Here is a 25,911-nt window from a genome sequence, read left to right on the forward strand (position 1 = left end):
GGGGGTTGGCGCGGGGAGAATAGTCCAACAACCCCTTAATCTTTCTCCAGGGTGGAACCCACGAAAGGGTTCCCAAATCCAGCTCGGAGGGCTAGCGCCCTGCACCTCCCCCCACCCACGCGGCTCGCAAACAGCCGAGGGACTTGTCACTTTTATTTAAAATCTCAACACTCGATCATTTATTTCGTTTTTGCAACCAAACAAGTAATAAATATTATTTAGCACTTTTTTTTTCTTTTTACAAAAATAAAACAGATGATACACTCTCTGCAGGACCGCGAGCGGAGGAGAGATGTTACGCGGCAGACGCTGTAAAGCCCGGTACCGCAACGCGCGGGAGGCGCCCAGGCAGTTCTCGGAGGCCGCGAGAAGCACGTGGGAGAGTTTGTCATTCGTGTTAAACGTGGCAAAAAGAAACCGACATATAGGAGGCCGGGCTCAGACTCCGGTGGGGCTGGCAGTCACGTGAGCAAACAGCTTCGCAGCAGCACTGGCCTCATTATTGATAATCTATTTACACACCCAAGAAAGAAAAACCTCAAAAGCCAACAGAACTCCCAGGTAACTCCAACCACATTCACAGCAACAGCCTTTGAGTTCCGTCAAACCTTCGGGTATCAGAATGACTGCCCCCAAGTCGGGCAATAAACCAAATCACTTTGTGCTTACAGACGGAAAGAATGGGGAGGCAGGGAGGGAGAGTCTATCTGAAAATAACTAAAAACAAAACAAAACAAAACAAAACAAAACAAAAAACCCAAAAAAGAAAAACAAAAACCGCCCCCAAAGTCGACAGTTTTAGATTATTCCAATCCACAAGTGGTTCTAGTCTGACTTTCTAGAAGGCCTGCTTGTATTGTTGAATACGGAACATAGATTTATTAAAAAAAAAAAAAAACACACCCTTAAAAGCAATAGGGGCGACAGGCAGGAACCGCAGTAGTTCTCACGCAGTTGTGGGTTTACCCACATTGGACGAGACCGTCAACGCTTCTGGTATCGGGTGCCAATTTTCGGCTAGCTCGTAGCCCCTGGCTCAGGGCCAGAGACGACCCTTGAAGGCGAGGCCTGACGGCCGCTCCTGGAATACAGCTTCTCCCAAGTCTCCTACCCGCCAAGAAAGGAGGAAGGAGAGGAAGTCCCCAAAGCGATCCTCCCTCCTCCTCCTCCCCCATGTAACGAAGGGCTGCCAGGGCCCAGCGCGGCCCGCATCCTAGAAGAAACCACCAATTTAAGAATCACTTTTTTTGGAAGTGGGAGGGAGGAGGGGGGTGTCGAGGGAGGGGTGCACACAGCAGTGCCTTCTTTTACAATGGTTTCTTTCGGAGCAGCGCTGTTTAAAGCCAGAGAGGGCTGCACCCAGAGCGCACGGCCCTGTCACTCCCCACTGTCCGGTGCGCGCCCCCCAATTGCTTCGGTTCCCCAGTGCTGACGTCCTCATCATTGCGCCCCACCCCCACCCCCAGCCCAACGTCCTGTGATCTTGGGAACTGAGCTCCCGGGCCCCAGTGCCGGCCAGGCCTCGCTTCCCCGCAGCCCCCGGGTCCCTCCGTTCGCCAGAACGCGCCGGCGGCCGGCAGCTCACTTGGCGTCGGAGGTGAGGCGCGGCAGGCTGCCGGCGCCCATGGCCGACACGTGGTGGTGCGGCGGCGGCACCTGGCACATGCTGCAGGGGCAGGGCATGCCGCCCCAGTGCTGGAAGCCGCCGCCGCCCCCGCTGCCGCCGCCCCCGCCCGCCAGCGGGGCCGCCGCCGCCGCCGCCGCCGCCGCGGACGGAGACTTGAGCAGGCCATGCGGGGGCCGAATGGAGCCGACCGACGACAACCCGGAGCCGGGCAGGGAGGCGCTGGACACCGCGGCGGCGGCCGCGGCGGCGGCGGCGGCCGCGGCCGCGGGAGGCAGGATGGGGTGGTGAACCGCGGGGTGGTGCGCGGCGTGCGCGGCGGCAGCGGGGTGCGCCGTGGCGGCGGGCAGGGGCGCCGAGTGCGCCAGGCCGCCGCAGGCTGACGGGTGGAAGCCCGCGTGGTGGCCGCCGTAGATCTCGCTCACCAGTCGCTTCATCTCCTCCAGGGAGTTGGTGAGCATGAGGATGTAGTTGCGCGCCAGCAGCAGCGTGGCGATCTTGGAGAGCTTGCGCACCGACGGGCCGTGCGCGTACGGCATGACCTCGCGCAGCCCGTCCATGGCGATGTTGAGGTCGTGCATGCGCTTGCGCTCGCGGCTGTTGATCTTGAGGCGTAGCTGCTGCAGCTCGGGCTCCGTCATCTGCTTCTTGTCCTTCTTGGTGGACGACGCGGCCGCCGACGATGCGGACGACGAAGTGCTGGACGAGGCTGACTTGAAGCCGCCGCCGCCGCCGCCCAGCTTGTCCCCGGGGTGCGCGCCCGCCGCGCCCATGGCGCCGCGCAGCTCTGCGCTCAGCTCCGGAGGGCCGTCGCTCGGCGTGGACGAGGACACCGTGCCCCCCGTGAAGCCGCTGCCGCCACTGCCTTTGCTCCGGGCCGGCAGAAAAAGGTCATCGGGCTCTGGTGACGACGGGCGACTGGACACCAGGCTGGCGTCCGAGTCCATGGCCCCGAGGGATAGTCGCAGCTCTCGCGGGGTCCTCCCTCCCTCCCTCGGCCCTCGGAGCTTTGCGCAGGCCTCCTGCGGAGAGGAGAAGAAACAGAAGACAGAGATCTAGATCGAGCTCGAGGCACTCAGAAAAAGAGAGAGAGAGAGAGAGAGAGAGAGAGAGAGAGAGAGAGAGAAAGCTGCTCCCGCCTGCACCGCAGCGTGCGGTCCAGGTGCGGGTGGCCGGTCGTTTTGTGTCCACCTCGCTTCCTTCTAGCGGCAGGCAGGTGCGCACGAAGTAACCTCTCTCTTTCTCTCCCCACTTCCTCAGCTCTCATCCACAGGTTGTTTTATTCCAGGGAGCATTGGAGCCCCTCAGAGAGGGTGGCCTTCTGGATGCCTTCAATTAGGAATCGGGAGGCCGAATCCCCAGGGCTGGAATGGCAAGTGAGGGTTTTTCTTTGGGAGGACGGAGATCTAAATAGAGAAGTATTTATTTGGTTTCTCAAACGCATCGACCTTATCTCCATCGACACCGAGCAACAAACACACAGGCACCCGGCGCCCGCGAGCCTAGATAACGTGCGTCGCGTTCGGGGACCGCGGGGAGCTTGCCAGCCGAGCGGGACTTGGGCAGAAGGAGCTGTGGTCGCTTCGACTTCTGGCTTTTGGGCGAAGGGGGTGCTGCGGTGAGTGTGGGGAGGGTCAGAGCGGCGAAGCCACTCAGGGGAACCGGCGGGCAGGGGCGGGATCGGGGCCCTCTCTAACCGAGCTTCCTGGGTCGCTTGCGAGTTGAGGGGCGTCTGTCCCTGGGATACAGGCTGGGGCTGCTGGGAGGGGGGGGGGCGGGGACACTTACTGTGGATGCACTTAGAGGAGCTCCTTCCCAAAAGCCGCAGTGGAGAACCGGGCTCCGGGCGGTGATGTCGCGTTGGTCTATAATAAGCATCCGCACCTTTCGGGGCTCCGCCGGTTTTTTATAGCCCGGTGGCGGCGGCGACCGCGGCGGCGGTGGCCGAGGCGGGGGCGGGGAACAATGTGCGGGTCCTGGAGGGGCCGCCGCGCCAATGAGCTGGGCCCGCCCGGGGGGCTGGGAAGCTGATGTCATCCGGGCTAATTCCGCTCAATGAAACTCGCCCGGCCCGCACACGCCTCCTCCCCGCGCACAGCCAATGGGCGTCGGCGGCCGGGAGATTCTTGGGGAGGGACTGGAGGAGGAACCCGAGGAGGGGGTGTGCGAGGCGAGCAGGAGGAGGAGGAGGGGTGGGGAGGGCTTGCCGGGGAAGTACCGAGGGCAGAATGCAGTTGAGATAGAGAGGGAGCGTTGTCAAATTTCTATAAAAATACGGTGACCACAGAGTCAGGCTGGAGGATGGCGTGGGCTGGGGGTTCTGCCGACGAACTAACCTGATACCCAAAGCGATCGGATCTTTGGGGATGCGCACGAATAACCCTGGCGATTCAGGCGCTGGGGCTGGAGTCTCCTCCTTTGCTTTTCATCTCCCTCTCTCTCTGGGTTCTCGTTGCCCGTCCCCCCCCCCATCTCAAGCGTTTCATCAACACGGGGGCATTTGGAACCCCAAGGGTAAACGACAACCAGGCACAAGTTAAGCACGCTCCTCCGCGGGCGGCTGGTAGCGCCCCCAGCTGGGGGCAGGGCCTCGCGAGGCAGAGGGCAGGGAAGGACCTGGAGCACCTGCTCCAGAATGGCGTTTTGAAAGAAATCTCAACTCTTCGTAAAGTCGGGAATGGCGTGGACACAGGGAGGAGGTGTTTCCGCACAGTAACCGCGCTAACAGAAGGGCAGAGTCTAGCGCCCGAAGTGCCGCGCCCGCCCTCCGTGTCTTAGCTCTGGAACCGATGGTGGTATTTTCAGCATCACTCTTGTGGTCGTCTCCACAAAATGGGAAAACGAGGTAGGAGGGAAACGCTGGTTTGTCTGAAAAAAAAGAAAAAGAAAAGAAAAAAAGAGAGAGAGAGAAAAAGGTCGAAGGCCTGGGCAAGGACTTCTCTAGGCTTTGGGCCAGACAGTGAGATCCAACTCCTTGCGGCTGCATTCAGACCCCTTTCACCAATCGCAGCTTGGCTGCTAAGCCCGGAAACGCTTGCCCATCAGGGATGAAACCTGGTCTTAGAGAAGCAGCTAGCTGAGGTAGTTTAGCGGCACTGACCCGCTCGTCCATTTTACAGATGGGAAAATCCGGAGACCCTGTCTACAGCAAGCCCACAGACAACACTGCTAAGTCTTTACCGCGCAGATAACCGGCGTGGGCGGTTCCTGAGCAGTAGTGGCGGCCCTGTGTCTCTAACCTTTTCCCTAAGCTGGGTTCCTTCCATCTGTACATTTCCAGCACGGAAGGTTGCTTCTGCAGACCGCGGACACTAGCCGTTAATACTGCGCACACACATACACAAACACACCCCGGCCCTCCCTCCCAGGGAGTGTTATGGCCTCTGTTTATGTGGTTGTTTAGGAACTTTTAATTTGCACGCACGGCTTGAAAAACAAAGTCGTTCGCCTTCGCGTTGGGAAGGCACGAAATAAACGAATACAAAAATAAACCCACGGGATGGCTCCCAGTTTCTGGGTAAGACTCTGATGGAAACCTCGCGGGCTCTCGCCTTCGCCCCAATCTTGTGCATTATTTTTCAACCCGTGTGTTTCCCAGCTGGCTCTGCAGCCATCCGTTAAATATGTATTTAAAACATGAAGAACTGAAGCGTGGAGATATGTCGTCCAACGGTTGCAGAGGATGACCCATAACCGTTGAATTAGGAGAATCTGTCGCATGGTCGAACGCTGCGGGGGGGGGGGGCGAGGGGGGAGCAGAAAGAGCTAGAGTATTTAGAGGATCGTTCCTTTGGGCCTCCCCGGCCGCAGGCAGTCAGGACATTCGTGGGAATGTGAGCTGCGGGCCACCAGCCGGGGCGTGGACTTGTGCGCACGCCAGTGTATCTAATAAACACCGGCAGGCGCACTGTGCGCCCGCCTGGGTTGCAGACGCTGAGGTTAGTCCAGACGGCGGCGGCGGCACGTGTCCTGGAGCCCCGGTTCCTTCTTTTGTTGCTTGTCACCGGCCACTGTCCGCGCCAGAGTGCGCGCCCTGGGGTTCTTTTCGCGCTTGCTCTAGTTGAGGGGTCCGTTCTGGGACCATGCGTACTTAGAAACAGGGAAGGCAGAGTCCAGAGGTAGGAGGGCTGGCTTATTGGCCAGGTTCCCGCGTGATCGCCCATACGGACGCTCCAGGCCCCAGCCCCGGGCAGTGGTGGCTGTTCTGGGCAGCGCAGCGGCGCCTCGCGGTCCTGACTCCCGACGCCCGGAGCTTGGGCTGGCAGCCCTAGGCTGAGGACCCCTTCTCCCGGCAGCATCCCCCCCAACATTCCGTGGTTGCCAGAAAGTCGCTCAGGAGGTAGGGGCCCCCTGTGGCCCCCTGCGCTCCTTTAGTCCAGGGCAAAACGGTCGCCGGACCCATCTCTCTGGGTCTCCGAGTCCATCTACCCGCTCCGCGAAGAATGCAAAACGGGAGCCCGGCCCCTGGCGCCTGCCCTCGTGCGTCCGGACGCCCCCTGGCATTTGCTCTGCTCTTGAGCCGGGCGCCCGGCGTGCACGGCCTGGGTGCGTCCCGGGCCACGCCGCAGCCCCTTTCCGGGAAATTGAGTGCTCACTTTGCCGAAGCTAATCGGCCCGGCTCCGGGCGTCCCTGGCTGGCCCGTGCGTCCAGAAGCTGTCGGCCTCCTCCGTCAAAACGGAAGACGTGTTTTTCCCTCTCCTTTGTGCTTCCCTCCCACAAAAGGCCGGGTGAGCGTCGCGGCCGGCCTTTGCTCAGTCGCCGGGCGGTCCGGGAGGAGTTTGTGCCAAATCCGCCGGGGCGGGCTCGCGCGGGGCTCTAAGGGCTCAGACCTCCCACTGCGTGCCGGGTCCCTCCCGGGCCATTCTTTCGCGGTCTCGCCTTTCCCTTCACAAGTTCCTGCACACTTTCAGGCAGCGGCTCGGCCAGACTGCCAAGGACAGCAGCGGCCTTGCTCGGGGTTGAGCCGGGACCGATGGGAGGAGGCGAGGCTGCGGGCACCGGAAAAGAAAGCAAATTAAAAAAAGCAGTCGGGCCATCGTTCCAGGCCCGGAAACCAGGAGGGATGAGGAATGGTGGCATTTGGCGACGATGGGGGGGGGGGGGAGCGATGAGACCCCCTCAGGAGAACTCTGCAAACAAATGGCCTCTGTCTTCCTTGTAAAACTCAGACCCCGGAGCCGTCCACGGTATCCCTGTCCGGGGACGCAGCGCCGAGCACCGGGCAGGACACGTGGAAGGTGCTTGCTAAATACTTCTGAATGCACACGCCTGCAGAGGTGCACACGGGCTGGTGTGAGACACGATTCGTAAAATACATGTAACGTTCTGTGTACAGGGCAGACCATGAGGTCTGTAATGTGGACTGTTGGAATATGGGAACCTTTAGAATGAATGACAAGGGCAGTGACTCCCATCTAATGGCCACCTCAAGGCGAGTTAAGTTGGGCCAGACGCTTAGTGGGCCTTGACAGGCTTCATCTCATTTAATCTCTCGCTGATCCTGGGAGGGTCGTTTACTTACTTTGCTCACTCCTATTTTACGGACTGGGAAAACTGAGCCTCGAGGGCCGTATGGCCATTTGGTCAAGGTCCTGGGAGCAGAGAAGCAGGTCCAGGCAGAGAGCGTGAGGGCGGGCATCAGAGACATCTTGAGTTGTCTGTTTTCAGTCTCAGATTCTCATCCCTAAAATGGGTTTCTAGAAGCTACTTGACCTCAAAAGGTATGTCTGCTGCGAGATTTGGAGGAACGAGGGAAAGTCAAATGATACCCTCCCTTGGAAGTTTCTCTATTTTGTTAATGCTCATGTTATGGGAGCCCTGAGTCGCTGAGAATATGGAGGAACTCCGCCCAGTCAGAAGAGGCTCAGCCTGGGTAGAATCTGGAAGGAATGCCCAGGGGCTTGGGAGAAGGGGTGCTGGGAAAGCCAAAGGGAAATGACAAACCAAAAATCCCCCCCCAAAGAACCCCCCAAACTAATAATAGCCCCTTCTCCCTAGAGAGCTCCACCCTTTGAATCACCCACTTCCACTGAGGTAGCAATGGCTGCCATCTGCCCTGAGGATCAGCGACATTGAAGTCAACTCGGAGTCCCAAGTTCACCATGGAACAAAGTTGAGGTAGGACGGAAGGGCGACCAGGAACTAACTTCATAGCTCCCATTTGTTTATCTCACCCAACTTGTGCAACGGGCCCTTCGGTGTTCAGAAGGAGGCCCGCTGTTCCCATGTTACAGATGAAGATATTGAAGGCTAGAGATCAAGGCAGGGTCTGGGTTCCACCTCCAGCCCACTGGATCCCAAGTCCCAGGGGCCTTGATGCCTCAGTCCTGGGTTCCCATTTGCTCCCTCTCCTCTTTCCTGAGACTCGAGGTGCCTCCCCTTTCCCCCTCCACCACCCCTGCCCTCTCCCCCCACCATGCAAAAATCCAGCTTGAGGAAGATCGGGGTGAACAAATTGGGGAGCACGAGTGGGAGTGTCCCTGATCGGGGAGCTGGCCCTGAGGTGAGGTGAGCTTCACTCGGGTATAGGGTGGCACGGGCAGGGCAGGAGGGACCTAGAAACCCCTGATCCGATCTGGGGCTAAGACCCTGGGTAAGAGGAAGCGGCGGGCGTGGGAGCGCAGGACAGAGTCTTCTAGGCTACAGGTGCCAACAGCGCGGCGGATTCCGAGGCAGGACCTACGTGCGCTCCAGCTCCCCGCACCGCTGTGGGGCCTACAGCGGGGGCAGCTGCACGCTCGGAGGGCGCGGGGCCTCAGGGTAAATGACCTTCCTTGCTGCATAGGGAAAGTGTAGCAGTTGGACGCCTCCCCGTAGCCTTCAGGATCCCGTCCCGGCCCTTGACCTCGGCCTTCGGGTCCTAACCGGATCTCCGCCGGCTTCCCAGGGTCTCCCGCTCCCTCTCCCCCTTTCTCAGGACCCGGAGCGTCTGTCTGTCCGGGGCTCTGCCCTTTCCCCACGTTCGCCCACGGCTCCCCGACCCCTGCCCTCCTCCTGTCCGTCTGTCTGTGCCCCATACTACCCTCTCAGGGGTCCGCCCGGGAAGACCACCCCCCCTCCTTGAGCTCCTGCGGCACCCAGAGCTCTCCCCACCTCCAGCAGGGTTCACCCCACTGCATTTCACCCACTGGCTCCCTCCCTGCCGGGGAGCGCCTGGAGGGTCCTCACGGTGCCAGAACTCACTTTGCATCTCTGAGCCCCAGAGTGGGGACTGGTCCCAAGAGAGCTCAATAAATCCAAGTAAGGGCCTCTGACAAGACAGTTACCCTGAGAGTTTTCTTGGACTTTGCACACACCACAAAAGACAACAGTAACAATAGCGGCAAAGGTACAAGTCTCCCCCCTCATTAGACCAGTTTCAAAAATGCCTGATGAAGACCGTGCCGCTCACTCCTGGTCATATGGGTGGGGGGTGGGGGGACAGACAGCCCCCGATCCCAGGCAGACAAGTCATCTCGTAAGGCGGGGGGGGGGGGGGGCGGGAGATGGGCTCCCACCTGTTTCTTGCCGGACTCCGCCCCTCGGGGAGGGAGGGGAGCGCGGGGCGAGAGGTGCGGCGGGGTCCCGGGTACCCGGAGCTGGCGCGGCCAGGGATCCGGGCAGGGCCTCCGACGCCCGGCGCCCTCCCCCGGCTCAGCCCGAATGCGCGGCCGGCCCGGGGCTGGGGGGTGTGTTTCCCCAACCAGGGGTCCCCGGCCCGAGCCCCCAGCTTCACGCGGCTCCGCAGTGCAGGCGGAGCAGGGACCGGGCCGACGCGTGGGCACCGGGCCGCACCTTCCCCCTGATTGGGGACCCGAGGCACAGCCCTGACCCCTGCACCGGCACGCGCCACCCCCTTCTTGGGTTTGGAGAACCGGGTGGGGAGACAGGTGCCTGAGTGTTCCACTTCTCTTCTTCCGCGTTCCCCTTGCGCACTCTTCCTTCGCTTCTATCAGTCTCTTCTCCTTTCTCTTTTCTCCTTCCCCTCCAGCATGTCTACGTTGAGTTTTGATTTTCCCTTGTTACTGAAATGACACATGCCAGGCTCCTGAGAGCCAGGAACCTCAGGCTGACTCCCCGCCCCCTGCCACCTCTCTCTGGACCCTGGTGGTCCCAGGACGCACCACACCAGCGTTTAGGTGGGGGCTTGTTGGACGTACAGAGCCTTAGGCCCATCCAGACCTAGTGAGAGGGAAGCTACATTAACCAAGCTTCCCAGGTGACGCATGGCACATTAGAGTTTGGGGAGCGTTGCTCTAGGTATCTTGGGGGGTCGTCCTCAGGCGCCGATTCCCCAGGGTCCTTGGGTCTTCCAGCCCCAGACACAGCCCCTTTCTGGGGCGGACAAAGCTATTTCCCGGAGAGTCCACAACACCTCCCCAGCCACTTGCATGGTGCCCACTCTTACCCCCTTGACCATCTGTTAAATAAAATTTAGTACACGCTTTCACAAATGCAAGCCCGTTGTAAAACAAAAGTAACTTTGAAATAAGGCAGAATGCAAAAGTCGCCAAGAGTCCAGCCCTCTTCCCCCGCGACAAGTCACTGTCAAACATTGTGGCACCGTCCTTCCAGACTGTGTAATGGTTTGTTACCGCCTTCTTTGATTTCTTAGCGCCTCTTGGACGGCCTTCCACATCAATACAAGATTCACCTGACCCCTTTAACAGTATAGACCTGCACCAACCCATCCCCTTTAGATTCTCCCCTCCTTTGCCTGTTCAGCCTTGAAAAGCTGGTCAGAACCGGAAACTCTGAAAACGTGTTTCTACCCTGTGTGCCCTTGTGGTGGGAGGGACCTTGGGGTCCAGGCTCCTGCCCAACAAGGCACGGTAGGTGCTCCCTTCCTGGCTCTCGCTGGGCTCTCAGCAGCACCAGATTCTCCTCTAAAGAGTCGCTCCCTCCCAGCAGGTGTACTGGGAAAAACTGGTCTCCTCTTTGCTTATAGTCAGATGTGCAGGAAGCCGAACCCACGTCTGAGATGTGGGTTGGCTGTGTTCAGTGTGTGAAGAGAGCCTTCCTGGTCTGGGACCGTGACCAGGGCAGAACTTGGGGTCTGTGATTTTGGACGATGCGGGAGTTTTAGCCATTTAGTTCCCTTGTTCTGTCCCCACTTCCAACCCCAAAGAGCATCCACTTCTGGGTTGACTCTAAGGCTAGGTCTAAGCAAAGAGGCCATTCTGCTTAAGTGGTAGGTACAGTTTTGACTAGAAGAAGAAAAAGAAGAGGAGGGAGAGGAAGAGGAGGGGGGCCGGACGGGAGAGGAGGAGGAGGAGGAGGAGAAAGAGAAAGAAATCACATCATATAAACCGCAATTCTCTCTTCTTTAAAACATGCCTGAATAGGCCCTGTGTAGCATATGCCTAAAATTAAACTCCAAACAGTTTAAAGAGTATTTGATTAAAAGCAAGTGTCCCTGGCACTTCCTTCCCTCGGGTCCCCAGAGGAACTACTGTTACAGTTTCTTGTGTATTCCAGAAACACACACACATACACACACACACACACACACACACACACATACACACACACACACACACACACACACACACACACACACACCTAGGCCAGCACACCACCAACACACATATTTACAAACATACACCTTCTTCTCAAACACCCTCACCAAGGTGGTCAGAGGTGCAAGGAGCCTCTCCTAATCTCAATGAAGACAGTTTCTCCCTCCTCAAAAGCAAGCATCACAGCATCAGAATCTGAGAACACCTGCGTCCTGATGGTACTTTTCCTGCTCCCCTTTAATCACTGCAAGCTAGGACAGTTCAAGCCCCAGGTGACGAGAGATCAAGGAGTTTCCTGCACTGAGACAGCTTCTTCCAAGTGTCCCCAAGACGGGACTTTTAGTCACTGCCAGAAACTTGCAGGGGAGTCCTTTTTTTTTTTCATATATAATTGCCAAATCAATAGTACACCTTCTATCTGGAGGGCAATGAGGCAAGGAGATATAGACGGACATACCTTAAAGAATATATATAAGACCCCCAAGATGAAGCTAATCTAATTAGTTATTGTTATTTTTGTTCGCTGAATAGGTAATATATTCACAGAGTTCAAAAAAAAATTTTATTTTATTTTATTTTATTTTTAAAATTTTTTTTAACGTTTATTTATTTTTGAGACCGAGAGAGACAGAGCATGAACGGGGGAGGGGCAGAGAGAGGGAGACACAGAATCGGAAGCAGGCTCCAGGCTCCGAGCTGTCAGCACAGAGCCCGACGCGGGGCTCGAACTCACGGACCGCGAGATCATGACCTGAGCCGAAGTCGGCCGCTCAACCGACTGAGCCACCCAGGCGCCCCCCCCAAAAATTTTTAAATAGAACGAAAAGATTGCGTCCCTTGTCCCCCAGCCACCCTGTTCCCTTGCTTAGTCACTATCTCTATCATTTCAGAGACAGTCGCTGCAAATGCAGGCAAAAATGTATTTTCCCCTCTTTATACAATTTTGTACGTGCTGTTTTCCCCACCTTGCTTTTTCCAGTCAATATTGAGCGATCTAAGTGATCTTGGCGATCATTTCTTCTCAGTGTATTACAAGCTCCTTCCTTAAAAAAGTTCATCCTTCTGTAATATGGATGTACTGTAACTTATTTAGCCATCGCCCTGTTGAAAGACATTGAGATTGTTTCTGGTCTTTTACTGTTACAAACAATGCTGCGATGAAATACCTTGTAAATTATCATTTGCATATATGTCCTAAGGATAAATCCCTAGAATTGGTATCATTAAGTCAGGTAGCCTGTGCCTTTTGTAAATTTGATGGATGCTACCGCGTTGTTACTTAAGTAGCATCCAAATTTATGTTGCGATGTAGAAGAGATACAGCCTGGATGACAGCTCATTTAAATGTTGAGTTTTTATTTTCCTGAGTCCAGAGAAAATGTGATCTCTAATTTGGATGTCAGAAGAGGCGACGGGCGGACCACTGTGACTCGGCAGGATAGAATAATAAAATGTCATTTCCCCCTTTAAAACGTCAAGCTACAAATTCTAATAGATTTCAACATCTGGTACCATTTCCAATCCTTCTCAAGATGTACTAATGACTTTTTCCACACAGTTGGGTAGAACGGTCCAAGTGTGCCAATGCATCATACCGGCTGAGGAATCTTTATGCTTTGGGCATGATAATTCAGATATTTTACTGGGCTCCTTTCTTGTGCCATGAACTGTCCTGTGCAGGGGACCAGCAGTGAACAAAACAGATAGCATCTCTGCTCTCAAACCCGTTAACAAAAGTAATTACTATCATGGTTCTTAGTATAATTTATTTTGATTCTCTCAATGGCTGTGTGAGGTGGTTAGAGTGGGGTGTGTGGGATACAGTTGCTGCCCCCCACCCAGCACAGTGCTGATGGTTCCTCCAGATCTGTTCCGGTTTCTGTATAGGACTTCTGGTTGGACACGTGGCCACCGGAATAAGGACTGCATTTCCCAGCCTCCTTTGCGACCAAGTTCTGGCCAAGGGGATGTAAACAGAAGTGGTACGTGCAATTTCCAGAGGCATCCTCCAAGTGAGGGAGTGTGTCCTTCTCATTTCATCTTGACTTCCTGCTGTCTGGGATCCCGACATGATGGTCAGGGCTGGAAGAGCTGCTGGAGTCATGAGGTGGCCATGGGGCCACATAGGAAAGAGCATTAGGAGAGAGGGAGCCTGGGTTCCTGATACTGTGGGGTTCCAGGCCTCCCCAGGACCCGTTCTCTGGTCTCTTAGATGACTGCAACACCCCTCTGCCTTCTTAAGTCCATCATTATGTTGGGTTTTCTGACACAGCTAAACTGGATCCTAACCAAAGGGACTTTTGAATGCCAAGTGGGGCACTCTTGGATGTCAGAAGAGACATCTCCCTGCTGCCAACGTCTTTGTTATATCAGTTGAGCCTGAATCCTAACTAATGCCCAGGGCAGAATCATAACAAGACGGGAGACTTGCGATATTGCAGTGTTATGAGGCCACCCTCTCTTGAGAGGAGGCTCTAAGGGAAGGGCGAGTGAGCACGTGTGGTCACGCACCGTGTCGTTCAGGAAGTGGTGGTGGTGGTTGGACTCATTCTGGAGGCTTCTGTAGTGGATGGTGTGGGTCCTGGTGGCCCCTTCACTCTTCCTGGTAGTGTCTTTTCATGATATGTAGCAAAGGCTCCTGGGCAGATAGCGTCGATGTTTGCCCAGATCGCTTTCTACCATTTCTCTGCACCCTTCAGGCTGTGGCGAGCTTCATTTTCAATGGCCAGCACCTCTGACTGATCTTTGCAGGGCCGTGCTCAGTTGCCTGGAGCCAATTTGCTGAATGTGGAGAGGGCTGATGGCACAGACCTTCTTACTTCCGGCTCAAGGCAACTCCAGAGCATAATTTCTACCCCAAGGATGCCCTGTGGGTTCAGGTTGGAGCCCAGACACTTTAGCACTTTGGCCTGAGATCTTTTCTTGGCTTTCTCCTCTGGCCTCGCTCCTCCATGCCCTGGCACCGCTTTGATAAATCACTTAGCCATGAACACCCATGTCACTATAACCGGCAGTGCTCACACGGGAGAAGGGCAGCTCTGTATCACGTGGGAGTCTGGGTATAGTGCCCCTCTGCCCAGATGGCTGCTCCAGCCACCTTATCTTGTTGCTTTGTCTTCCTCTCTTCTGTTGCAACCTCTCTCTTGTGTTGATGGCAGCCCTGGCTCCATCGGCAGGAAGGAGAGGGGCAAGTGGAAGCCACATCACCTTCCTTGAAGGTAAGGCCCAGAGGCTGCAGGCAGGACTTCTGCTCACAGCCCATTGGCCTCTCTTAGCCACATGGCTACACCTAAAGGCAAGTGAGGCTGGGAAATGTAGTCTTCCGGTGAGGGGCCAGGGGCCACCAATTACAGCCAATGAGGAGCTCTCACACTAACAGAGATGGAAGAGAATGGATTTTTGGGGCCGGTGGAGTGGTGGCGGGGCAGCATTTACTGTCACACCTAGGAATCACTATGTTAAATGCTACAACTAAATTTTTCTATGGCTGCTGATGTGGGACTTGCTTCAAAAGTATCCCTTTAGCTGCTACGACCAATTCCAAGGCAGCCATCTGCTGCCTGATAGTAAAAGCCATGCAGGGTCCTCATTAGAAAATTTTGAAAATATGGGCTTTCTACCTGTGGACGCCCCAAAGTACTGTTTCTGGAGAAGTCCTTTTCAACACCTCCAGCGTAGTTGTTGGCGACCCAGGCAGAGAGGTGGAAACTGAGGCCAACACAATGGAAGGGGGGAGGGTGCAGGCAGAGCTTTGACAGAAAGCTGATGTGAAGTGGGTAGCACAGGTTTCCTGGAGATGGGCATCTCTGGTAAGAAAAGGAGTGGACTCAGCATGACAAACTGTAGGGGGAGGCCAACCTTGGGTTGAATGGTGCCCCCCCCATATATGTCCATGTCCAAATCACTGGAACTTGTGAATGTAACTTTATTTGGAAAAAGCATCTTTGTAGCTGTAATTAAGAATCTTGCGACCATCCTAGAATATTCAGGTGGGCCCTAAATGAGTGACAAGTGTCTTTATCAAAGCAAGGCACAGGGAGATCTGAGACAGACAGAAGAGCAGACAGAGAGGAGAAGACCATGTGAAGAGAGAGAGACAGAGACAGGAAGGATGTGGCCACAAGCCAGGGAGCACCTGAAACCATTGAAGCTGGGTGAGGAAAGGAAAGATGCTCCTCTAGAACCTTTGAATGAAACCCAGTTCTACTGATGCCTTGATTTCAGACTTCTGACCTCCAGAACCATGAGAAAATAACTGTCTGCTGTTCTTTTTTACTTTTATTTTTCATTAAAAATTTTTTAATGTCTATTTTTGAGAGAGAGAGAGAGAGAGAGAGAGAGCACAAGTAGGGGAGGGGCAGAGAGAGGGAGACACAGAATCCAAAGCAGACTCCAGGCTCCAAGCTGTCAGCACAGAGCCTGACGGACGTGGGGCTCGAACTCGTGAGCAGTGAGTTTGAGATCATGACCTGAGCCAAAGGTGGACGCTTAGTCGACTGAGTCACCCAGGCGCCAACTGTCTGCTGTGGTAAGTTGTTTGGTAACCCAGGAAGAGCTTGCAAAGTAGGCACAGACTTCAGCTTGGAGATGGGGCAACCGTGCTGCAGGTCTGTGAGGATGGAAAGGTAACTAGCCTTTGTCTCTCTGGGTCCACTCTCCGCTACCTTCACTTCGGTCTCTGCTCCTGGCTTCCTCTGGTCGGGCTCTGACAGCCTCGGGGAAGGAAGGAAACAGAGGCATTTATCTCCCAGGCTTCCCCCCTTGGAGGCCCTACAGTGGGAAGTCACTGTTCCTCCTACGGCAGTCTGTTCTGCCCTATTCTCTTTCTTCCGGGCTCTGGTAACCTCTCTCTCCCTTGTCCTTTTGGGCCAAAGGGTGGAGACAACACAAACACTCCTAGCTCAAATCTTGCACCACCTCTTGAGGTCCCCCTACACCCTGGCCCCGTCGTCTTTGTAAGTAGTCCCTTTGTAAATTAACCTTCAGCAAAGTATCTTATCTCTGCTGTGCTCTTTCCTGTTGGGACCTTGCCTGACAGAGCTCACCAGGAGGCCCCCTCACCTGCTTTTGTCAAGGATGGGGATCAGCTTAGACGGGTAGAACTTCAGAAGGTGAGGGGCGAGTTTCCCGAGGGCCAGAACCCTGCCAGGGGGAGTTCTAGACATTCTGAAAGGCTAGGAGGGGCAGGCTTCGGGAACAGGAGCCAGTTTGCTACGCAGAGCTCTGCGGAAGCCTTCTTTGTAGAAGAGAAATGTAAGAGTCCAGAGGGAAGGCCATGGGATGGCAAACGGGACACGTGACAGAAGAGGAAAGGATTTAAGCAGAACATAGAGAGCGTTCAAGGACAGCTCCCCGGTTAACAGGAGACCGCTACAGTTTTCTCCGAACTAATTTATTAATCGTGAGTGAATTAATAATGCACCGATTATTTTTTTTCTGATAGTAAAAGCCATGCAGGGTCCTCATTAGAAAGTTTTGAAAATATGGGCCTTCTAGTTGTGGCAACCTTGGAAAAGCCAGGGTTTTATGGTAGTGCAGGTGAGAGAGGATAAGGATCCTGTTGTGAGCCGAATTGTGTTCCCCACCCCCCAAATTCCTACGTGGAGTCCTTAACCCCCAGGACTTCAGAATGTGGCTGTATTTGGATACAGGATCTTTAAAGAGGTAATTAAGTTAAAGTGAGGTCATTAGGTTGGGCCCCGATCCACTAGGACCCAAAGACACAGATACACAGAAGATAACGTGAAGACGAAGGCCGAAGGCGGCCATCTCTAAGCCGAGGACAAGAAACCAGTCTTTCTGACAACTTGATCTTGGACTTCCAGCCTCCACGACTGTGAGAAAAGAAATTTCTGTTGTTCGAGGCTCCCTGTCATGGCAACCTTGGCACACTGATGTAGATGCCAACCTCGGGCAGTGGCAGGGACATGGAGAAAAGGGGGCAGCTGGAAGGCATTCTTAGCAGACCAAATCAGCAAGCTTCGGGGACTGACTCCATATGGACAGTGGGGTGTGGAGTAGCCTAGGGTCTTGTTAGTTTTCTAAGGCCGGGTAGCCTGATGGATGGTGTCGCCACAACTCATCGACCAAGACGGGGATTCCATGGGGGAGAGCTGGTGTGTGAATACGGTGAGTTGGGAGCCCATGTCTGTGGGGACGTCCGGTGGCCACATGGGGACGCTGTCCAGGGAGCCGGGCCAGAGGGCCGGAGGGAGGCACAGCAGCGCATCCGCGTGAGTGGAAATCAGCGGGCAAGTAGACGGGCTGCTAGACCCGGGGGACGCCGACATTTATTTTGCGTCTGCGAGGAAGAGCCCATCATCTATGGCGCTGATTGTCTGTCTCGCAGCTGTTCACGTTTATGAGGTTGATTCCAAAATATTGTCTGCCTCCCCTAATTTCTCTTTCAATCCATTGTTTCAAAAATTCCCCAGATAGGCACGGACAGACTACTCCCCAAATGCTAAATTGGTCAAATTAGGGGGAAGGCTGTCTGTTTAACCTACCCCTGTGATTATTTGGTACATATGGTGTTAGCATGCTGGCTTCCAGGCTCTACCATATGTGCAGGTAAGTGTGGAGCTGGCTGGGCAAACAATGGGCTGTGTCGCTCTTAGCGATCAACGTTCTTACCTCTTTGCACGCCGCCGGCCTCCCCTCTTTAAACGTCTTTTCATTTGAAAAATGCATACGGACGTGTGTTGGAAATGTATACAGGTGGAAATAACTGTGTCGGCTAAGAACGATGATACTGTTCTTGTGATTATTGTTATCTTATTAATGGTCACAGCTAGCATCAGATTGTAAGATTACTATGCATCGGGCCCTACACTGTTATCATTTTTAGGATATACAGCCTTCTAGTTAGATCCATGGTTCTTAAACTACGGAGGCTACAATGTTTGAGTTTTCTATCAAAGTGCAGGCTCTGGGTTCAGGCTGCGTGGGTTAGAATTCTAATATCCTCGCTTGGTAAAACTCGGGCCATCCCGGGAAAAGCTACTTAGCCTTCCTGTATCTCAGTTTCTTCATCTATAGTAGACATTCCTCACAAGGTTAATGTGAGGGATCATTGAATGATATATGGAAAGCACTTAGAACAGGGCCTGGGACATAGTAAAAGCTGAAAGAATGTTAGCTGTAAGTATTCCACATTCCTGGGAGTATTCCAGGATTTTTTGATATGCCTCACAATTGTTGGGAAAGAAAAACAAAAATATCTATATAATATAATATCATTAATATAATATAATATAATATAAATATATATAAATATAAAATATATAAATAATATATAATATTTATAAATATATTAATATATAAATATATACATATAATAAATATATAAATATAAAATATAAATATAATATTTATATAAGTATAAATATAATATAATATATAAATATAAATATATAATATAAATATATAATATACAAATATAATTTATTATATATAAATATAATAATATATAAATATATAAATATATAACATATATTATATATACTATACATTTATACATTATATTATATTATATTAATTATATTATATATTATATTAATATATAATATATATTAACTATATATAATAATTAATAATATAATAATATAATAGGTCATTTGTAATATAATATATAATTTACAATATATAACTTATAATATAATAGATCATTTATAATATAATAGATCACTTATAATGTAATAGATCATTTATAATCTAATATCTTGGGGCCTCAGTTGTTCTCTAAACCCGAAGCTTTCCTATTTGTCTAATATTCTGCAAAACACCTGCACCCTTCTGTGCCTTTCTATGGACTTTTACACAAGCCACCATTCTGCATTAAGGCTAGATGAATGACCACGTGTTTCTGTTTGAGAAATTGCCCCCTCCTTTGAAAAAAAAAAAAAAAGAACATGCTTGTGCCACGTCTTTCCCACCACACGTTTGGGATTTCAGTTACTTCTCAAACGGGGTTGTTACCGTTTCTCTACTTTTAAACCCAAGCATTCGGTCCACTCTTCAGAAAGTTCTTCAAAATCCCTTCCCGAGCGGTGCCAGGCACTCCCCTGCCTGACATTTTATTAAGAATTAAAAATAATGAAGCCGGCAGAGATACAGAGAGAGTCATTTAGAAACCTGGTCTCATGGCTGTTAATTTGTTGACAATGTGGTGTTTGTGGGTGAAGGGAGAGGGCAGGGGGGGAGAGGGCAGGGTCCAGCGCGGCCATGCTCGACCAGGCCTTGCATTAATGGAGTAACAGCTGAACTAAGTGTTGGGACTGAACACATCAAAGCCTGTAGTCTTTGAGATACCATTTCTTCTATTCCGCGATGTCAAAGGTGGCTGCGAATATATCCAGCGCTTTCTGGGTGGCATTGTTTAAGATGCCGGGCCCAGCAGATGGCCCCCAAATGCACCTCAGCCTGGTGGAGTCGGGACCACATATGATGGCATAGTCTTCTCATTAGCAAACAGGAAAAAAAGAAAAAAAAAGGCAAGGATGAGAAAGGAGAGAGATGAAAAGAATACACAAAGACATTTACATATTTACATTGTCTCCCTCGCATTTCAAATTCCCCTTTAGCTGAAGCTTCCTGGGCTTGCTTTTCTCCTTCTGTTTGTATATTTACTTGTGCTAAATAGATTATGGTAATCAGGCACATAAATGCATGCAACTGTTATTATGGCATTTTAATCACAGAGTTTGTCACTGGAAGCCTTCATTAGAATTCTCATAATCTTACTTGTTAGTGTAACAAACAGTAATAATGCCAAGGAGCTTGGATTAAGGCAGAGCCATTCAGACTTTAAAAGAGGAATATGGAAATGTTGTCAAATCTCCGCATTACTTATTGAAATGTCACATAAACAGTTCGGACTCTAAATATCTTACTCATTATAAGGATAGGAAACCAGGCAACCCAAAGATAGTAATTATGTCTTTCTGCTGAGCCCTACAAACATATGCCTTCCAGAGTCTTCCTAACTCCCCGAAATAACTGGATGGTTCCATACAGAGTCCTGGCCATATGTTATTATTGTGAAAATCAGGACAATTTATTATCGTATAATTTCATTTATTCTACGCGAAGCGGTAAGTATGTGTGAACACGAGCCTGTGTCAAAAGTTCCTAATTCTCACTGTCTTTCAATTTTGATTACTTGCCAAGTTGGTAGGAAAGATCGCAGTGGTTTGTTTGTTTGTTTGTTTTCCGAGGAGTCAATAGCAGAGCTACATGCAGGAGAATAAAACACTCTTTCTGGAAAGAGTGTGGCCTTGCATACAGGTCTAAGCACGGGAACACAACAGATCGACAGATGACCATCCTGGGTTTGCTCAAGCCCCAAATTTATTCTTTTTGGGTTTTTTTTTAGTTTATTTATTTATTTTGAAAGAGACAGAGACAGTGTGAGTGGCGGAGGGGCAGAGAGAGAGAGAGAGAGAGAGAGAGAGAGAAAGAGAGAACCCCAAGCAGGCTCCGTGCGGCCAACGCAGAGCACGATGTGGGGCTTGAACTCGCTGACCGTGAGCTCATGACCTGAGCTGAAACCGAGAGTCAGAGGCTTAACCAACTGAGCCACCCAGGCGCCCCTCAAGCCCCGAATTTAGATGTGACCTGTAAGTTCTGTGGGAAGCCCTACTTCAGTTATCCATGGCTGCATGACTAGCGGCTTCAAGCCATGACAGTGCATTGTGTGTACGATTTTGTGGGCTTCCCAGGCAGTGCTTCTGCTAAACTTGGCATTGGCTGAGCTGCTGAGACGGCTGGCAGGTCCGACGTGGATTCTTAGCTGGGGCCTCAGTTTCTGCCTCCTGGGCCACCTCCCCACAGCTGCATAACAGCTTGGTTCAAGAAGAAGAACTCCCAGGGGGCGCCGGGGTGGCTCAGTGGGTTAAGCGCCTGACTTCGGCTCAGGTCATGATTTCATGGCTCGTGATTTCAAGCCCCCCAACGGGCTCTGTGCCGACAGCTCCGAGCCTGGAGCCTGCTTCGGGTTCTGTGTCTCCCTCTCTCTCTGCTCCTTCCCCGCTCATCCTCTGTCTCTGTGTCCTTCAAAAAGAAATAAACGTTAAGAAATAAAAAAAAATAAAAAAAATAAAAAGAAGGAGAAGAACTCCAAGAGGCGAAAGCTGAAGGTACAGATCCCTTAAGGCTCAGCCTCACAAGTTACACTGTGTCACGTCCTCTGCCTTGAGCAGGTTAACGTGAGCGGCCAGACCCGGCTCAGCGCGAGCTGGGTCTATACAAGGGCGCGACTCCCTGGAGACCTGGTTCATTGGGAGCCATCTTTGGACGCCGGCTTCCACGCCCCCAGGTGGGGGCTGTCCTAGCCGGCCTCCCCATCACCGTCGGTCTTACATTCCAGTGTTTCTGGAACACGTGGGGGCAAAACCAAAGGGAGCCTTCTCCTCAGAGATGGGGTGCCAAGGAAGGAACCACCTTCCTTTACTTCGTCTTCTTCTCCAGCAGAGCCCTCCCCTCACCCTGTCTCTCGAGGTCCAGCTCACGGCCACCGTGGCAGCACAGCTGTCCTTCTCGGGTCCCCCACTACCAGCCACCACAGACAGATGGAGGTACCATCTCAGATGACCCAGGTCGTTTGGCCCAGAGGTACAAAGCAAAATGGTGCTTCTGTCTCTCCCTACAAGGCCTTGTTGGCCAGGCCTCTCATCTAGGCTTTGTCATCCAGAGCCATGGAGCTGTCTGAGGAGTTTGTCCAAAAAAGGAGGTTCCCGGGACCTTCTCCTGACGGACCGAATCAGAGCCTCTGGGTGTGGGTCCCGGGACCCTTTCCTTTTAACGGGCTCCCAGGTTGATTGAGCTGCGCTCGAAGGTTTGAGAACTAACATTCTAGGCAGACCTCTTTCTGGCTCATATACCCCTGGGCCAAGGCTCTGGATCCCTGGAGAGCCGGGATCTTTCTGGTGTAAGCCATGAGTTCGACCACTCTTACCTTTAGGTTAAAACTGGCGCCCAGGACCCGCTTGACCCATTTCGTCTGTGCTGCTGGCTGGGGGGCTCCCGCAGCAGCTCCCGGGAGGTTTCTTCTCGGTGGCCTCCCTGTGAGCCCGTGCCCTCTGTCCTTCTCCGGCCAGGCTGTCCTTAGTGCTTCACACCCGCAGGGGCTGTTGCTGGATTTGTTGGTGTTGCTGGTTGGACGTGGCATTGGCTACGTCTTCCTTGTCGCAGCGGGTCAAGGCTAGAAGAACCTTAGCAATCAGCTAGACCCCAGCTGTCCTCCTTACGGATGGGAAGCTGACATCGCAGGAGGTGATGGGTCTGGCATGAAGCCACGTGGTAAGCTAGCGGCACAGCCGGAACTTTCTGTCCTTCTTGGACCTTCCTTGGAACTGCCCTACCCTGCCGCCCCCTGTTCCCACCAACCGCAAAAGCCCTCCGCCCCTCGACAGTTCTGCCCACGCCTTCATCACCAGCCTTCCCTCCTGGTCTTTTTAAGTTCAAGCGCCATTGTAGTCCCTTCTCATGAATCCGGGATCAAAACCAATACTCACCATATTCTAGATTTCTCATTAGGGTTTCCTTAAACGTTATTGTTCCTTTAATATATTTTTAAAGGATCGTGCAGTGTCCCCACATGCCTCTGGGTCGCCATGGTTCACAGCCATTTTTAGAGGATGGGTTGGGGTTGGGGTTGGGGGAGTGACCGTGACTTTTAGGAGAGTCCTGGGCAGCACTTTGCTGAGAACAGAAAGAAATGTGAGCTGTCTATCACGGAAAATTTCAAAACCTATGAAGATTGACAGGATCATACAGGGAAGCCCCAGATGCCCATTAGCCGGCTTCAGCAATTATCAGCTCGTGGTCCGTCTACACCCAGGCCCACTCCTCTTACCTCAGATTATTCTGAAGCAAATTCCGGGCATGAGAGCAGGGCCAGCAATCTAAGGGTGCCGTGGCCATGACGTTTTCAGGTTACTTGCTCCTCCGGGGGCTTGGGTCAGTCCTCATTTACTGTTCTCTTGAAGGAGTCCTTGGCTCACCCTCAGCAGGGGACCTTCTACCTTCTCAGAGATTCTTCTGACCCATTGGTGCCAGAGGAGGCTGGCCGGCCTTGAAGAGTGAATCAAGGGCATCTTTCTTCCCACCCCACGTGACGTCACGTGGGTAACTTGAAACCAGCCAGGATGGGAGCATCGATGCCAGGGAAATTGTCAGGACTGTTTTGTTTTGTTTTGTTTTCCCCTTGGAGAGCCAGTTGTTAAAACCTCTCCCAGCACACGGCTGCCTGGGACCGATGAAACGTGCCTGGACAACCTCGCCACATCATGCTAGAGTCTTTCCCACAGTGGTTCTCAGCCCGGGATGCATGAAACCCACCCAAGGAGGCCGTGCACTCTGAAGATGTTCACTCTGTCTCCTTCCCCAGCTCCCAATCGTACTTTCTGGGACATGGCAGAAACCTGGTAAATGTTTCTTGAGTGAATGAAAGAACATGACCATAAGGTAGTATCGTCTCTTTTTTTTTTTTTTTTTAATTTTTTTTTATCTTTTATTTGTTTTTGAGACAGAGGGAGACAGAGCATGAACAGGGGAAGGGCAGAGAGAGAGGGAGACACAGAATCAGAAGCAGGCTCCAGGCTCCGAGCCGTCAGCCCAGAGCCCGACGCAGGGCTCGAACTCCCGGACCGCGAGATCGTGACCTGAGCTGAAGTCGGACGCTTAACCGACTGAGCCACCCAGGCGCCCCTCATCTATCTCTTTTATATGGATGAGGAAACTGAGGCACAGAGTTGTGAAGAAAGCGACCTGGCGAGTGGATAACGGAGCCAGGATTCAAATGCAGCTCTGAGACGCGAAGACTCAAATGCACACGGTGGACCGAAAGCGCGAAGGTAATGGCCCCACGGCGTCCCAGGGCCGCTTCAGGCCAGCTGTGACGATGCCCTGGGTGAGCTCCTCCTCGGGCTCAGGGCAGTGAACTTGATGCGTTGTGAGCCAACCCTGTGACTGTGGCTTAACCGTGCAGCAAGCACAGCTGTGAGGCGGGGTTGCACGAGATTCTGGAGCATGGCTTGGAGCCCAAAAGCCCTGGGTTCAAATGCCGGCTCAGGCATCTCCATTTCCTCAGATGCAAAAGGGGGCTTACTCTAAGGGGACTTCACTCAAGCCCTTGAACAATGCTGCGCGGTGCCTACTAAGGGCCTTGCACTGAGCTGGTCGCCGGGGGTATCGTGACAGGCAAAACAGGGTCCACGATCCCTATCCTCATGGAGCTTAAGGGACTATGAAGAGTACAAAATCGGAATTCCTTTTTTAGTAGATGACGGATTCCCAATCAAAGCACCTGAAGCAAAAGGCGGGACCCGTGGGCTCACGACAGGACAGCTTAGCTCTCCTTCCAAGCGTGGCTGGACCCTGGTGCCCTCCCGCGATGCCTGGGATTCTGGAAAGCTGACTTCTTGGCTTGCCTTGCTGTTGTTTCTCCGCAGGCAACTCCAGGCTCCCACCCCACCAGCCCAGCCGCCCCAGGAGAAAGAGAATTTTCTCCCCCATCCAAAGTGTCCCAGGGCTGACTCCTACTGGCCAGATTGGGACACTCTTGTTTTAGACCTGCCCCTGGGATCCTACATCCACCCCTGAGAGGGGTGTGGGCAGATGTTCAACCCCACGGGACCTCAATGGACCGAGAGTGGGGAGCAGTGTCGCCCTTGACCCCTCTCCATTGAGAAATTACTAGAAGGATGAGAAGGAAAAGAAGCTAGGTGGTAGCTATTACTAACACAATATACTATAATGAGGGCTCCTTCATGCGACAGGTGAACTCTTCTCTCACGGGCATGCGGAGGCTGACCGTCGGCATGTCCTTGTACTCGAGGGGGTTGTAACAATACACGGGGGCGCAGCATTCTCAGGAAGTACTCATCTGAGTCTCCACTGCCCTCCCCCAGGCGTGGAACCAGAGCCCCACGAGGAAATGCACAGATAGGCAGCGGGGCAAGGTCTCGCTCTATCACCATTCCCACCTTCATGAACCCTGGCTGGGGTCAGCGCCACATGGAGACTGGGGCCCCGGCTCATCCCTCTGTCTCCAGGGGAGGCCGCTCCGAGCCTGTGGGGAGAGCTGAGGAGGGGGACAGCTGGTGCCACATCCTGTCTTCCACGGTCTCAGGCAGTTCAGTGGTGGCATGAACACTGGGGTAGAACACGGGGGTTAATCGTGAGGGTCAGGGGCTGGATCCTCCTCGTCTCCGTGGCCAGCAAGGCCACCTATGTCCTAGAGTGATGAAGAGCGCATGGGGTCGTGGATGCAGCCACAATGAGCACTTAGTTCATCGTTGATGACAAATGATGGAGTTGAGGGTGGTGACCACAAATCTCATATGGCAAAGGCTCTTCAGTTCATAGGCTTGGCCCCGACTGGAAGTCCATTTATCCATCATCTGAAGGTACTCAGGGTCTCTCCCAGTGCCCAAGCGATTCCTCAAAGGGCTCCCTTGTGCACCTGCAGCACTCTTTCTGAGAGGAGCTCTGGTAGGAGCAATCCACTGATCCTCGGGAATTGCAGCCGGCCTGCCCTTCACCTGGCGGGGGCTCGGGCCACTCACCTGGACCCCCATCCCTCACATGTAGAGGGAGCTGACCTCTCACCTGGCACTTCTGCTCCCTGCTGGGGCTTCCTGAGTTGAGGCCATATGACTGCACGTTAGCAGCCCCGCCTCCAAAGACACGACTGCTGGGCACCATGAACACGGAGCCCGCTAAAGAGGTCTTTCCAGCACGTTTTGCAGAACATCAGCCTCAGGCAATGCCCCTTCTAAGAAACATAG

General features: G+C 53.1%; 1 protein-coding gene and 1 long non-coding RNA gene across 2 annotated transcripts in view; one reads left to right on the top strand and one right to left on the bottom strand.

The window, feature by feature from the left end:
* Positions 1-139: 139 nt before the first annotated feature.
* Positions 140-3,687, bottom strand: OLIG2 (oligodendrocyte transcription factor 2). Its single transcript, XM_023238797.2, has 2 exons — positions 3,413-3,687; positions 140-2,646 (listed from the first exon to the last, which is right to left on the bottom strand). The coding sequence occupies exons 1-2, from the start codon at positions 3,659-3,661 to the stop codon at positions 1,582-1,584; spliced, it is 1,314 nt and encodes a 437-aa protein (XP_023094565.1). The 5' UTR covers positions 3,662-3,687; the 3' UTR covers positions 140-1,581.
* Positions 3,688-3,925: 238 nt separating this feature from the next.
* LOC123379874 overlaps positions 3,926-25,911 on the top strand; it is a 54,231-nt gene continuing 32,245 nt past the window's right edge. The window contains exons 1-2 of the long non-coding RNA XR_006584839.1: positions 3,926-4,469; positions 7,623-7,742. This is a non-coding gene — a long non-coding RNA (uncharacterized LOC123379874). The remainder of the gene's footprint in view (positions 4,470-7,622; positions 7,743-25,911) is intronic.

Source organism: Felis catus, chromosome C2, assembly GCF_018350175.1.
Source record: "Felis catus isolate Fca126 chromosome C2, F.catus_Fca126_mat1.0, whole genome shotgun sequence".
NCBI lineage: Eukaryota > Metazoa > Chordata > Mammalia > Carnivora > Felidae > Felis > Felis catus.